Below are 12708 nucleotides of genomic sequence, written 5' to 3'. Positions count from 1 at the left end.
TGTTACTTGATTGACATTGTATGTCATACATAAAAAACTCAAGTACCAGTAAAAAGTAGCTGAATTAAATAGTACTCAAAGTAAAAGTTACTAGTTATTGACACCCCCCACGTTTATTTTTGGTAATAATAAACCTGTCCACCGTTCCCTTGCATACAGTAAACATCTCATATATAAACTTAAAAAGGAAGAGATTAAAACTTGCACAATTGGAACTTAAATTATATTCCACAAAGGCATCTGTATAAAATAAAAGGTTTGTCAAAATTTACAATACTTTCAAAATCGAAACGTTCTCACTGAGGCTCCAAATATTGCTACATTTATGAACTCTAAAACAGAAAATAACCTCCATTCCTTACTATTTTGGCGCCATGCATTACATTTAATCTAATTATTTTCCACCATAATTTACAAATAAATTCTTTAAAATTCCTACAATGTGAATTCCTGGATTTTTTTTTTCACATTCTGTCTCTCACAGTTGAAGTGTACCTATGATGGAAATTAGACCTCTGTCATCATTTTAAGTGGGAGAACTTGCACAATTGGTGGCTGACTAAATACTTTTTTGCCCCACTGTATGTACTATGTAAACATACACGCATGCACTTCGACAGTATTGGAAACTTTTAGCACTAGACTAAGAAACAGAACAAATAATCCAAACAGGCCAAAGTCATAAAACTAGGTTAATTATGCTGCATGTGCAGAATACTCTGTTTAGGTTATCAGAGAAACACTAAAATTTGTACTAGTTCGTTAATCTAAGATGGGGTTTTTCAACCTTCAGGTTGACCCCATGTGGGGTGGCCGGGAATTAAAATGGGGTCGCCTGAAAAAGTTTGTGATTAAAAATATATTTTGTTTTTATTTAGATATTGTTATTATTACATGATTATTCTTAATTAATAATTGTGCAAAAAACAAAGAAAAAAGACATGAAAAAAATGGGGGGAAATATATTATTCTTTACCACGCACAATCTCAAACAAAAGTTTTCTTTTATTTCATTTTATCAAATAAAATGCAGTATAAAATATCTGAGCTGTTGCATTTTCACTTTGTGCACTAATAGTTGATACTCTGTATTTATAACATCATATAACGGAACTTGATCAAAAACTAATTCTAGGGGAAAACCCTAGCCCTAACCAGATATGAGTGAAATGGGGTCATGACCTTAAAAAGATTGGGAACCAGTGGTCTAAGATGATGATATGATTACACAAATGTTTCTTCAAAACTTCCTTTACCAGAACTGAACTTGTTTTTATCATTCAGATGATAAATGGACCCCACTTATTATGCCCTTTGTTTAGACTCCATGTGTACTCTTCAAGCACTTTCCAAAATGTTTCTTTTTAAATATTTTTTCTTCTTATAGTCATAAAGTAGGGCTTCATGATGATTAAAGCTACAACCAGTGACAATTGAAATGCACAAACATTTTATTAGCTGTGTTAATTGTTCATCAGCTGTCACTGGAAAAACACTTTGATTATTTTTGTCTGCAAAAAAAGGTGCAGGTAAAGAAAACGAAAGTTTAAACAAAGTGTCATACGCCTTGATAATGGAGGCGGTGAGGGTGTTGCTTACCCTTAACACCTCTTTGATGACTTTCAGCTGTAGCTGCTTAACATGTTGCTAACCTCAAATGACTCCCCATGTCCCCAACACTGTGGATCTGTAAAAAAAAACCTTGCATGAATAATTTTTTTGACAAATATCCCATTTGTTTCATACTATATTGAATTTTTTTTTTTACTATCAACAGTAATATTTGATTATGTTGCAACAGCGTTGTTTTTCTGCTTGGCTCAGGACACATTAATTTGTCGGTGTTCCCTTGCCAGTATTATCACTTGTGTCAGAGCTACACAATGGCAACATTTGACGTGCACATCTTCCTTCTTTCAGTTTCTCTAATGGTGATTATTTTTCAGCAATATTAGCCATCACATGCTTACACAGAGATGATGGATAATAAGGCTGGACCGCAGGACGTCGCCTAAGCTAGGATTACACCTAAAGGGTTTATTTAAATACATGCTCTGTTTTTTCTGCCTTGGTGCTTACATCACATGCTAACACAGATGCACCTGCTCCAATCTTAAAATGCTGTGCAGATTGGCATGTCGAGGGTGATGATCCTGAAAGTAAAAGACGGTGTGATAGCTTTGCTTCTCTTCCTGCCAGAGTTGGAATTTACATGAAGAGGAGAAAGCGGGGCTGCTCTCAAGCTTGAACACTAAAGTCTTCCTCCATCTGGCCACGCTTCTGGCTGCCTCTTCAGATCGGCGCTTGTTTCCTCCCCCTTCATTACCATGCTGTGCTGGGGCAACGCCAAGGATGGGCAGTTGGGGATCGGCATGGAGAGGAACCCCGTATTTGAACCCAGAAGTTGTCACATGTTCAACGGCAGGGGACTGAAGGAGGTGGTTTGTGGAGGGCAGCACACTCTCTTCCTGCTACACGATGGCAGTGTTTATTCGTGCGGCTTGAACAGCTGTGGACAGCTGGGTCACGATAAAGTGGAAGCTTCCCCGGGTGAGTTGTGACTCACTGAACTGCAGTTAATCAGAAATGAGTGCACGCTGCGTCCTCAGCAGCACGGCTCCGCTGATAGACGACAGTAATAATCAGCAACGTTTACTGTTCATAGTGCTAATAAACCAACAGTCAAAAAGTACATTTCCTTTCTTTTAATTTGCCAAATAATCCAGTTGATTTAAAAAATCTATAATCTAAGAATGAATTATTTGAATTTGAAGTCACTGAGTGGAAAATACAAAAAAAACGTTATTTATATTTACTGTATGTTTGCATGGTTAGGCATGAATTTATTTATTTTTTGTTAAAATGAAGCTATCATAAAATGCAGTAAAATATAAATTGTGGCTTTAATTCTGCCGGTTATATTTGCTTTGTAACACCTAGTTTCCTCTCATTTCACAGAAAATGCATAATGTATTCTAAAAAAAAATGTTTTTCTAAAGTTGAGTTTGATTGAGCTTAATAGAACATTGCATTTGGCCTCTCAGGCAACAGCAAATTAAAATGCGAGCAGTGCATTATAACAGTTAAAATGATAGGTCTGAGGCTGTGTTCGAAAACGCATACTACTTTACTACTCTCATACTAAGTTTGGCATCAGAATGAGTGTGTAGTGCATTGATATTAGATAGTATGAAAAGATTGAGTACACGAGAAATACCCGGATGTATACTTTATCAGAACATTTTTGAAGTATGCACGGTGGACACACTAGTCATACTCGGCTGCCCCATGATGCATTGCGAGCGGAATGTAGAATAGTCTTTTCAAAACAAAAGCATCTCTTCTTGTCTTCCATTCATTTTTTTAACGCTGTTGTAAATAGGGCTCTCATTTTGAAATTAACAGGAAGTTTTGTCGGTAGCATAATGGCGGGTCTCGTAAATCTCTGAAATGTGGGCATGAAATGTTTTTCTGCAGGTTATTTGGATCAAATTATCTCATGTTGATATTCTACTTGGTCACTTTCTCACTTAAAAGAAAATATGCTCATTGAGTTTATAGTGTATAGTATGGAGTGTGCCATTTCCAACACAGCCACAGATTGTTGATGCACACTGTGCAGTAAGAGGTGAAGTCCAGGCTGTACAATGTCCACATAACCAGAAATGGAAGTCTCATAAGTTCTTCCCATTGATCACAGAGTTGGTAGCAGGTCTAGATACTCAGAGGATCACCACCATCTCATCTGGTCGCGCCCATTCAATGGCTGTGAGTGCGAGGGGACAAGTGTTTGCCTGGGGATCCGGCGAAGATGGACAGCTTGGCCTGGGGACTACAGAGACAGCTGTTCGAATCCCAAGGTGACTAACGCAGAACCCCAAACTTTGGTATTTACATTTAGTTATGTTATGTATAGTTATTCAGTATATAAATTACCGTAGTAATCTCACAAGTTCAATAGTTTTCAAAATATTGTTGCAACAATATTGTTGCAACAATGTCTGCCTACTTTGGTGAAAGTTATGTAATCCATCTCTTTTTTTTTTGTTGAGCTTAAGATTTTTAAAAGCATTGTTTTTCCAGGTTGGTAAAGAGGCTGTGTGACCACAGCATCTCCCAAGTCATGTGTGGGAATCAGCACTGCATCGCACTTTCAAGAGGTGTGAAAGATTTCTCATAATTCAGCAGCATAGCTAAACGGCATTGAGATGAAATAAACATTTGGAGAAAAAAAATCGATTTTTAGTCAATATTTGAGCTAACAAGTGCATATTTTATGACAAGCAATTTGTAGTGTAATGTTTTCTCAATTGTTTGCTAATGTCTGTTAATGCACAAGTGAGAATGCATACATTAGGGCTTAAGAACCTGTTTATCTTCCAGTTAGTGGAAAGTAAGCATGTAGTCTCAATGCTTTGTGTTGTTTTGCTTTTAGATGGTCAACTCTTCACGTGGGGCCAGAATTCCAGTGGACAGCTTGGTTTGGGGAAAGGAGAACCCAGCAAGCTCTTCCCTCAGCCCCTGAAGTCTCTGGCAGGGATCCCTTTGGCACAGATAACCGCTGGGGGGGACCACAGTTTTGCACTGTCCTTATCAGGGGCTGTGTTTGGTTGGGGTAAAAATCGAGCTGGTCAGTTAGGCCTGAATGACAAACAAGGTAATTATCTGCTGGTTAGAAAAAAAGATGCAAACAGCAAATTATTAAGCTTGACGTTTTTTCTCCCTCACTTTTTGTGACACTGGATCAAGTACAATGATTTGGACTGGGAAATCTAAAAATCCTTTTCTCTAGTGTTTGTCATTAATTTAGTCCTCTGTACCCATTTGCTTTTTTTTCTATATCACGTACTTCCTCATCATATTGTAACTAAGTTCTAGGGCTGAACAATTTTGGAAAATAATCTAATTGCGGTTTTGTTTCCTCAATATTGCAATTTGATATGCAATAAGTTTTTTCAAGGGCCTCTTGTCATGTATTTTTCAATGAACACAAGCAATAAATCAATCTGTTTCATAATAAACAATTTCAGATTTATTTCAACTTTAATTAAATATAAAATATAAATTTTAAAGCACAGATTACAACAATAAAGCACACAAATCTGTGGCTTTACCTCTTCAACATATCTAACTAACTTCACGTTTCATGAAACGAAGTAAACATGTGGACTGCACTTCTTAAACACTCTCTAAACTTAACAGGGCAGTACAAGACAGGACCAGAGAAAAATTGCAGCCTTTGCAATTAGAAACTTTTATGATATCGCGATAATATCGTAAATTCAGTTAATTGTTTAGCCTTACTAAGTTCCCCCGTAATGTTAATAAATTTATATATAAGCAGTCTCCTTTATCTTTCCCGTGTTCAAAGCAACAGCAACGAGGATTCTAAACCATTTACAGTATTTTACATATTTCTGACATCTATTTTTTACTTTTTAGTCATTTTTACCTTTTCGGTTTCTTCATTTAATGTGAAAATAAGAAAAAGTTTACAATTTCATCTGCATATTTTCTGAATCCCACTCATTCGAGTTACTGCACCATTATAGTAGTGAAGGATCATCTTTGATGGTGTGTTTGATCTTTTCGTCCTCAGACCGTGCTGTCCCGTGCCACATCAAGGTTTTGAGATCTCAAAAAGTTGTTTACATCAGCTGTGGAGATGAACATACAGCAGCCCTCACAAAGGTAACTGCTCTTTACATGTAGGCACCACCCATCAGCCACCAAATATTTTGGATATAATTGACAATAGTCGCTACCTAAACACACCAATCCGAGAGCTCTGATTACCAAATGTTCTCTGGTCTTTCCAAAGAAACTTCTGCAAATGCACGGAAATATTAGAGCCAAATAATAACGGGAATGTTTGTTTTTTCAGAATGGTGGTTTGTTTACATTTGGTGATGGCTCATGGGGTCAGTTGGGCCATGGCTCCACCAATAATGAGCTTTTACCAAGGCGAGTGATGGAGCTCATGGGAACTGAGGTGTCCCAGATCTCCTGTGGCAGGTACGGTCGTTGCTCCTATGATTTTTATTTCTTATTACTCATTCAGATCAACACAATTTTCCCTCCGGTATCTTAAAGTCTTAATTTACATATATTTATCATTTTGGTTACACTTTAAGTCACTTGTGTAACTGTAGATACACCAGATTTGAATTAGTTTTTCGGTAACAGTTGATAATAACTATCCGTTATAAATAGTTAATAGATCATTATTAAACTGGTAGTTAATGAGTTATACATTGCTTGTTGAATATTTGTAGTTTAATAATGGTGTCTTATAGATAGCCAATAGATAACTTACAAACTACAAACAACTTATAAATTGCATATTAACTGTATGTTAATGATTTATAACTAGAGTGGGGAAAATAAGTATTTGCACTGCTGATTATGCAAGTTTTTGCACTTCCAAAGACTGGAGAGGTCTGTATTTGTTATTGTAGGTACACTTCAAGTGTGAGACAGAATGTTTAAAGAAAAAATCCACAAAAATATATTGTATGATTTTCAAATTACTTTTCATTTTATTGCATAAAATAAGTATTTCAGACAATAGAAATCAGAACTTAATATTTTGTACAGAAACCTTTGTTGACAATTATGGATGTCAGACATTTTGACCAACTTATATAACTTTATATATGTTAAATGAGAAATAGTTGCAACATTAGAATAACGTCCCATTAACGTAAATATTGTTTTAACTGATACTTAACAAGTCATTAATAAGTAGTTTACGAATAGCTTAATTCTAGTCTATTACTAATTTATAAGGTATAATTATAAATCATTAACAGACAGTTAACATGTAATTTATGAATTATTAACTAACAGCTTGTAAGTTATCTATTGGGTTTCTATAAGGCACAGTTATAAATCCTTAACAAACATTAGCAAATATTCAACAAGCAATTTATAACTCATTAACTAACAGTTTATTCATGATCTATTAACTACTTATAACTTTTTCAAACACAACATAAACAAGCATACATTTTTCAAAGAAGGTCACATTAGTTGCATCCATCCTCTTTCATAAACCAGGCTTTGAGGCACAGGTTGTAAATACTTGGGTTCCATCCCAGTGTTAAAGTATGTTTGGGTAAGAAACTGAACTCTATATTGCTCCCAATGGTTTACTGAGGCAGCTCTATTCTATTGGTGTGTGAATGGGTGAATAAGCTAATATTGTAAAGCTCTTTGGAAGTACTTTGGTGGTCAAAAATTCAATTTAGATCAAATGGCAAACATATAGTTGTTGTTTTTTGTTTCTTTCGTCAGGCATCACACGCTGGCCTTTGTGCCTTCCTCTGGACTTGTGTATGCGTTTGGTTGTAACAGCCATGGCCAGCTGGGAACAGGCATCATGGGGGATGCTCGGAGCCCATATCCTATCAAGGCCAGCTTTTTAACAGGAAATTTCCATACGAGGGGTAAGTTACTTAACATTCTATTAAGTGACTATGACAGTAATATTTGTTTTGACATTCCATAGCTGGTTATGTGTTTAGTGATGGTAAATATGGCTCTGCTAGAGAGGAAGCGTACAGATGATGTTGACAGATGTTCAGTTCTGATTCTTGCTTTAAGATGGAAAACTGACCATAGTGAAGTTTCTTTTTTTAATCCGTTATGAGTTAATAGATCATTAATAAACTGTTAGTTAATGAGTTGTAAGTTGCTTGTTGAATATTTGCTAACAGTTTGTTAAGGATTTATAACTGTGCCTTATAGAAAGCCAGTAAAGTTGCAGTGTAATTTTTATTTATTTATTACAAATTAAGAAAATATTTGGAGAGTAAATTCAACTCAATGAATTGTTCCATCCTCTAATAGAAGGAAAACTATCCCACACATAGGATTTTAATTCCTAGTGTTGAGGCTTCTGAAATAACCTACCTAACACTTATTCAGCTGAAAATTATTTTTCAAGCTCAAGCTAACCACAACTCTTTTTTTTTTTAGTGGTGTTTCTGATGTAGGTAATGGACAAACACAGCAGTGCAATGTTATTGAAACTATCGGGCATACAAAATATGCAGAATGGGTACTATGGAAATGAGCTCTTATTTTGAAGCAGATTTGTATTAACCCTAAACGTGTATGAAATTTTCCAATGTGTTTATGTTGATATTTTTGTTCTTTTTTAAAAGAATCAAAACAATGTATAGTGACCAAAATTATCTCCGGAGGAGACCACAGCTTCTTATTGTACTCAACTGACAAGGTATGTGGTTCCCTCACAGACCAACTGACATCAAATGTGTTTCTGTCTCAGTAGTGTTTTAGGAAATTGTCTCACATGAATGTTAAGCCCATTGAAAAAAAAACTTTATTATCTATTACTTTTCATATTAACTATGCCAAAGCAGAAATAAATGAATTAGGACTATTTAAAGCCCATCTATTGACACCATAAATAGAAGCGTAACAACAAGGGGCTGAAGCCTGAGTATAATTACAGTAGAAATAAAGTCAGGCAAAAAAATGTTTTATGTATTTCTTTGATCTTGATACACTTACTATGAAAGCATCACATAAACACATTTCATATTCACTGAAGGGAGAGTGCTGTATGGGTTGCTTCATGTCTAAGGATTACTCCTCAGTACAGAACAATCTCAAAACATGGTGCATAACGTTTGGTCTCACTTGAAAATTTTAAGGTTTTATTTCCACTAGTCATCTGTGTGGACAGTGGATCAGATTTGTTTGACCACTGGGTGGCGTTCAAGTACTTACTCAACTTTGAGCGTTCTTTAGGTTTCAGGAAATGGCCACAAAACCAGGATAAACTTTACTATACAGTTTGATTTAGAAAATGCTCCTTCTTTGCTAATTACGCGATTTGGTTCTCTCCACAGAGTTTGGCCTTCCCAGAAGACTTCAGAGAGATTAATGTCAGTAAAAGCCTCTCCACAATCAATTTTGAACGGTTAAACTCATGGAGGTTGAAACTGATGTACAACAAAGACTCTGTCCCAACGTGAGTCAACACTATACTGTCTAAGAATGCTTTACAAAGAAATGTACATTAAATATGTCATTATCTTTTCAGTGACATTGTTAATCAGCTTTCGTCGACGGCTTGTTGGAATGCCAGCTTCTTGGACCAAAGGTACAGAAACCTAATTTATTATTAAATAATCTTCATGTGATGGACATGCAGCTCTGGCTTCTGGTATAATCAGGCTTTTCTTCATAAGGAGAAGAAGCTGCTGAGCTTGTTTGACTTACAAAGCATTCAAATTCAACGTTGAGGAGCAGCATCAATGAAATGTTGCTAAAAAAAAACAAAAAACAACCCCAAAAGAAGACTATATAACAAAAACCAGAAGTATTACAATGCAATAAGACCTTTTTCAGACTAACCAACAGGATGAAACCTGACGTTTCTGGTCAATTCTGGACTATTCTACACACTGCTTTTTATTTTTCATTTTTTTGCTGTATAGTAATAGCCAAGAGGTTGTTAAAATAAACAGATTTCCAAACTAAAACACAATCAGAGTAAACATGAAATAACTTGTATACTCTCAGTTGGCCCTACGTTGTACATGTATCTGGTTTGTGTAGCTCAGCACATGCTCATGATCTTTGGACTGGTTTCCTGCAGGTGACAGATGGGAATAACAGTTGTCCTGCTCAACATCACAATTGTAAAATTCTGCAGAGCATCGCTCACTTTATCTCTCTAAGTCACTTGTTTAGGGATCATAACCAAACAACTGGAAAATAATGTTCCACAAATTCAAAAGATGGAAAGTTCTTCTGGAATCCATTGGTTTACTATGAACCGAGATAAGAGCAAAGACATTATGGATTATATTATTCATAGTTGAATGTACTCATCAAGTGTGTGAACTCGTCGATTTCTGTCCTTGCTTCGCTCACGCAATCTGTGACGTCATCTGTCAGACCTAACTGTTTGCTCGGTGACTCTCATCAAATGCACTCCAAGCATTATGGATTTTTTGCAGAGGCATCAGCAGATGTTAATCGTGTCCTGGGAACAAGCTGTGAAGATGAGCCTGGTGGGGAAAAAAACACCTGTTGCAGATCATGTGAAGCGTTAATTAAAGCCTAGAAAGTGCATGCTGAACAATCTGTGAGAAACAATCGCGCTGTTTTATTATTTTTTTTTTATCTCAACCAGGAGTTTCATTTAGAAGAAAAAAAGTTTTAGTCAACTGGGTTTTGTGTTTCTAAGATTTTTAGGGACTTTATTTAGCTTTACTCCTTATCAGAGATTGAGAGCCATTTAAATGATACTGTTTGTGATTCATCATATTTTTGTTTCCACAGCGATGATATCCACTTTAAAACCAACCCCAAAATCCCTGGCATTGATCTAAACTCTGTCAGGATGCTGTTTGAGACTCTCAGCAAACCAGGCTTTTCTGGACTTCTGGAGCAGGTAACAAGAAACGGTTTCTTTAAATTATAACATAATATAATAACATTATATCCATATCCTCTAATTCAGAAACAGCATTGTTTCACTTATTCACAGGTTAATAAAGATACATCATGTTCACTCACTACCATTTAGCATCCAAAGCCATGTGTTCCTAGTTTCTAGGCATGAAAGCAACAAACAACAATCAGCAGAAACCTGGTGTGTCTGATGACTCGGCAGAAAACAGGCTATTGATAATTGATGCTTTCCTAAAATGAAAAGAGGTGGCTATTTGTGAATACACCCTCAAGTATTGGTCATCGGATGCATTTTTGTTTATTTATAGGTGCCATACCTCATTATTAGTCGTTAGTCGTCTGGTAAGTGTGGGAAACTGTGTAATCAGTGCTTCCATGAGCAAAAAATTGCATTTAAGTGGCATTTTGAGTAATTATATGGATTTTATGTAAATGATGGTATGAAATACAAGTGATACTCTTTGATTTTGATTTTCAGTAACATTATTGTGGCTGCTATAAATATAAACTGATTAGCCCGGATGTGTTTGTTAATGTCAACACATGAAGACTTAGCATTCTGGTATTGGTTTTAAAGAGTTTTAAGGATTTAAGGTTGAGAAAAAATTAAATATTGAAAAATAAATGAGACAAGAAAGCACTAAAAGTCGCGAAGAAATATGGAATGGGAAAATTCCAGCAAAAGTGGCTCAAATGGAACGTTGCTCATGGCTAAATCTGGTACATTCACAGTGTTGTACTGGTGTTCATTAATGTGCACTCTCCAAATAAAAATTAAATACAAAAAATCTCAATCTGAAACAAAAGCAACTAAAATGGTAGGATGGCAAAGTTATTTCTGTTAAATTTATTTCAGAATGAATACTCAACAATGTAATGCATTTGCTTAAAATTGCAAAATAATAAATTTTTGTAAAAAAAAAAAAAAAAGCATAATTTTTTATTTGAGGTTGTTTGCAGAAATTCTGTTTATTAACTGTATGTAGTTAATCGTCAAACTTCTTTTTGTAGCTTTTTTAACTGATATTTGTTGTTTTATTTAGTTTTTTGTTTTTCTTTTCTTTTTAATATCACAATAATAATATAATACTTTTGTCACTTTTCAAGCCTTTACTGTGTGTGATGTTGGGTCTTCTTTTAAAAGGTCTGACTTAATAAACCAAGAGGACTAATAATCTTCCTTTAAAATTATTTTAAGGATTTATTATTTGAGCTAAACAGAAAGTTGTGGTCAATGTGGTGTGCGTACAGACTTCAGTCATATTGCCTGTGTGTTTACATTTAAACAGTCTCACATAGTCTTTCTCCTCTGTTGAATCTAGGCCACCAAGAGCTTTGAGAGTCTGTTGATCCCCCAGCTGCCTCGCTCACCCCCTGATGTGGAGGCCATGAGGATCTACCTCATCCTGTCTGAGTACCCCGCCTTACAAGACTCCAAGAACTACATTCGCCTCACTATACCTCTGGCTATGGCCATCCTGCGGCTAGACGCCAATCCCAGCAAAGTATTGGGTATCTTGTTTGCATGCACACACTTCATTTTCTACATCGTGGAGTCACATTCAAGTTGCATTTGTTTGTAAATATGCACATTTTATTACAATAAATTTGTTTCTCTGACGATGTGAATAGATACAAACGTTGCATTTTAATATGTTTGTGTTTTTTTAATCCTTTCCCCAATGTTTCCTGATTTTAGAGTGTCTGGAGTTGAGTTCTTTATATAATATTGTTTCTGTCCTTTCCCCCCTGAAGATAACTGGTGGTGTTTTGTGGATAGCAACGTGTTCACTCGAATGGTTGACATGTACAAGAGCATCGTCGTGTTCTTGCTAACTGGAGGCAAGACGCTGGTTGTGCCCATGTTCTACGAGAACTATTTTCTCTCCACATTAAGGCTGCTGGAGAAACTTCATAAGGTATCCACAATGTTCCACCTGCTGCTATTGTAAACACAACATTACCTCTACATTCGGCTTTTCTGCAGTCTGTGGAGAAACTCAGCTTCAGCCAAATCACGCTCTTGTTTTATGTTACCAGGTAAACCTGAAGGCCCAGCATGTGGAGTACAATCACTTTTACATTTCTGACATCACCAGCCTCGTGGACATCCACGAAGACTACCTCAAATGGTTTCTAAGTAAAGCAGACATTGTGAGTGCTCCTCTTTTCTGAAAAAATTACCTTCAAATTTGATTGTTAGCGATTTCCTCTTATGTGATTTAAACATTTGTTCACAAGTCTCTCAGAGGACGT

General features: G+C 35.9%; 1 protein-coding gene across 2 annotated transcripts in view; it reads left to right on the top strand.

Moving 5' to 3' along the window:
* Nucleotides 1-12708, top strand: part of herc3 (HECT and RLD domain containing E3 ubiquitin protein ligase 3) — a 29266-nt gene that overhangs the window by 835 nt on the left and 15723 nt on the right. Inside the window, exons 2-15 of one of the 2 annotated variants that reach the window (XM_028450198.1) lie at nt 2200-2550; nt 3701-3860; nt 4084-4160; nt 4436-4657; nt 5600-5691; nt 5885-6015; nt 7297-7448; nt 8169-8242; nt 8880-9001; nt 9074-9133; nt 10321-10432; nt 11775-11964; nt 12208-12371; nt 12493-12606. In XM_028450198.1, coding sequence (XP_028305999.1) covers nt 2328-2550; nt 3701-3860; nt 4084-4160; nt 4436-4657; nt 5600-5691; nt 5885-6015; nt 7297-7448; nt 8169-8242; nt 8880-9001; nt 9074-9133; nt 10321-10432; nt 11775-11964; nt 12208-12371; nt 12493-12606 — 1893 coding nt within the window. In that variant the 5' untranslated portion in view covers nt 2200-2327. Of the gene's footprint in view, nt 1-2199; nt 2551-3700; nt 3861-4083; nt 4161-4435; nt 4658-5599; nt 5692-5884; nt 6016-7296; nt 7449-8168; nt 8243-8879; nt 9002-9073; nt 9134-10320; nt 10433-11774; nt 11965-12207; nt 12372-12492; nt 12607-12708 lie in introns of those variants that run through there. The other variant, XM_028450208.1, reaches the window with a different exon arrangement.

Source organism: Gouania willdenowi, chromosome 1, assembly GCF_900634775.1.
Source record: "Gouania willdenowi chromosome 1, fGouWil2.1, whole genome shotgun sequence".
Lineage (NCBI taxonomy): Eukaryota > Metazoa > Chordata > Actinopteri > Blenniiformes > Gobiesocidae > Gouania > Gouania willdenowi.
Note: the sequence above shows the minus strand (reverse complement) of the source record. Positions and strands in the feature narration are given on the sequence as shown.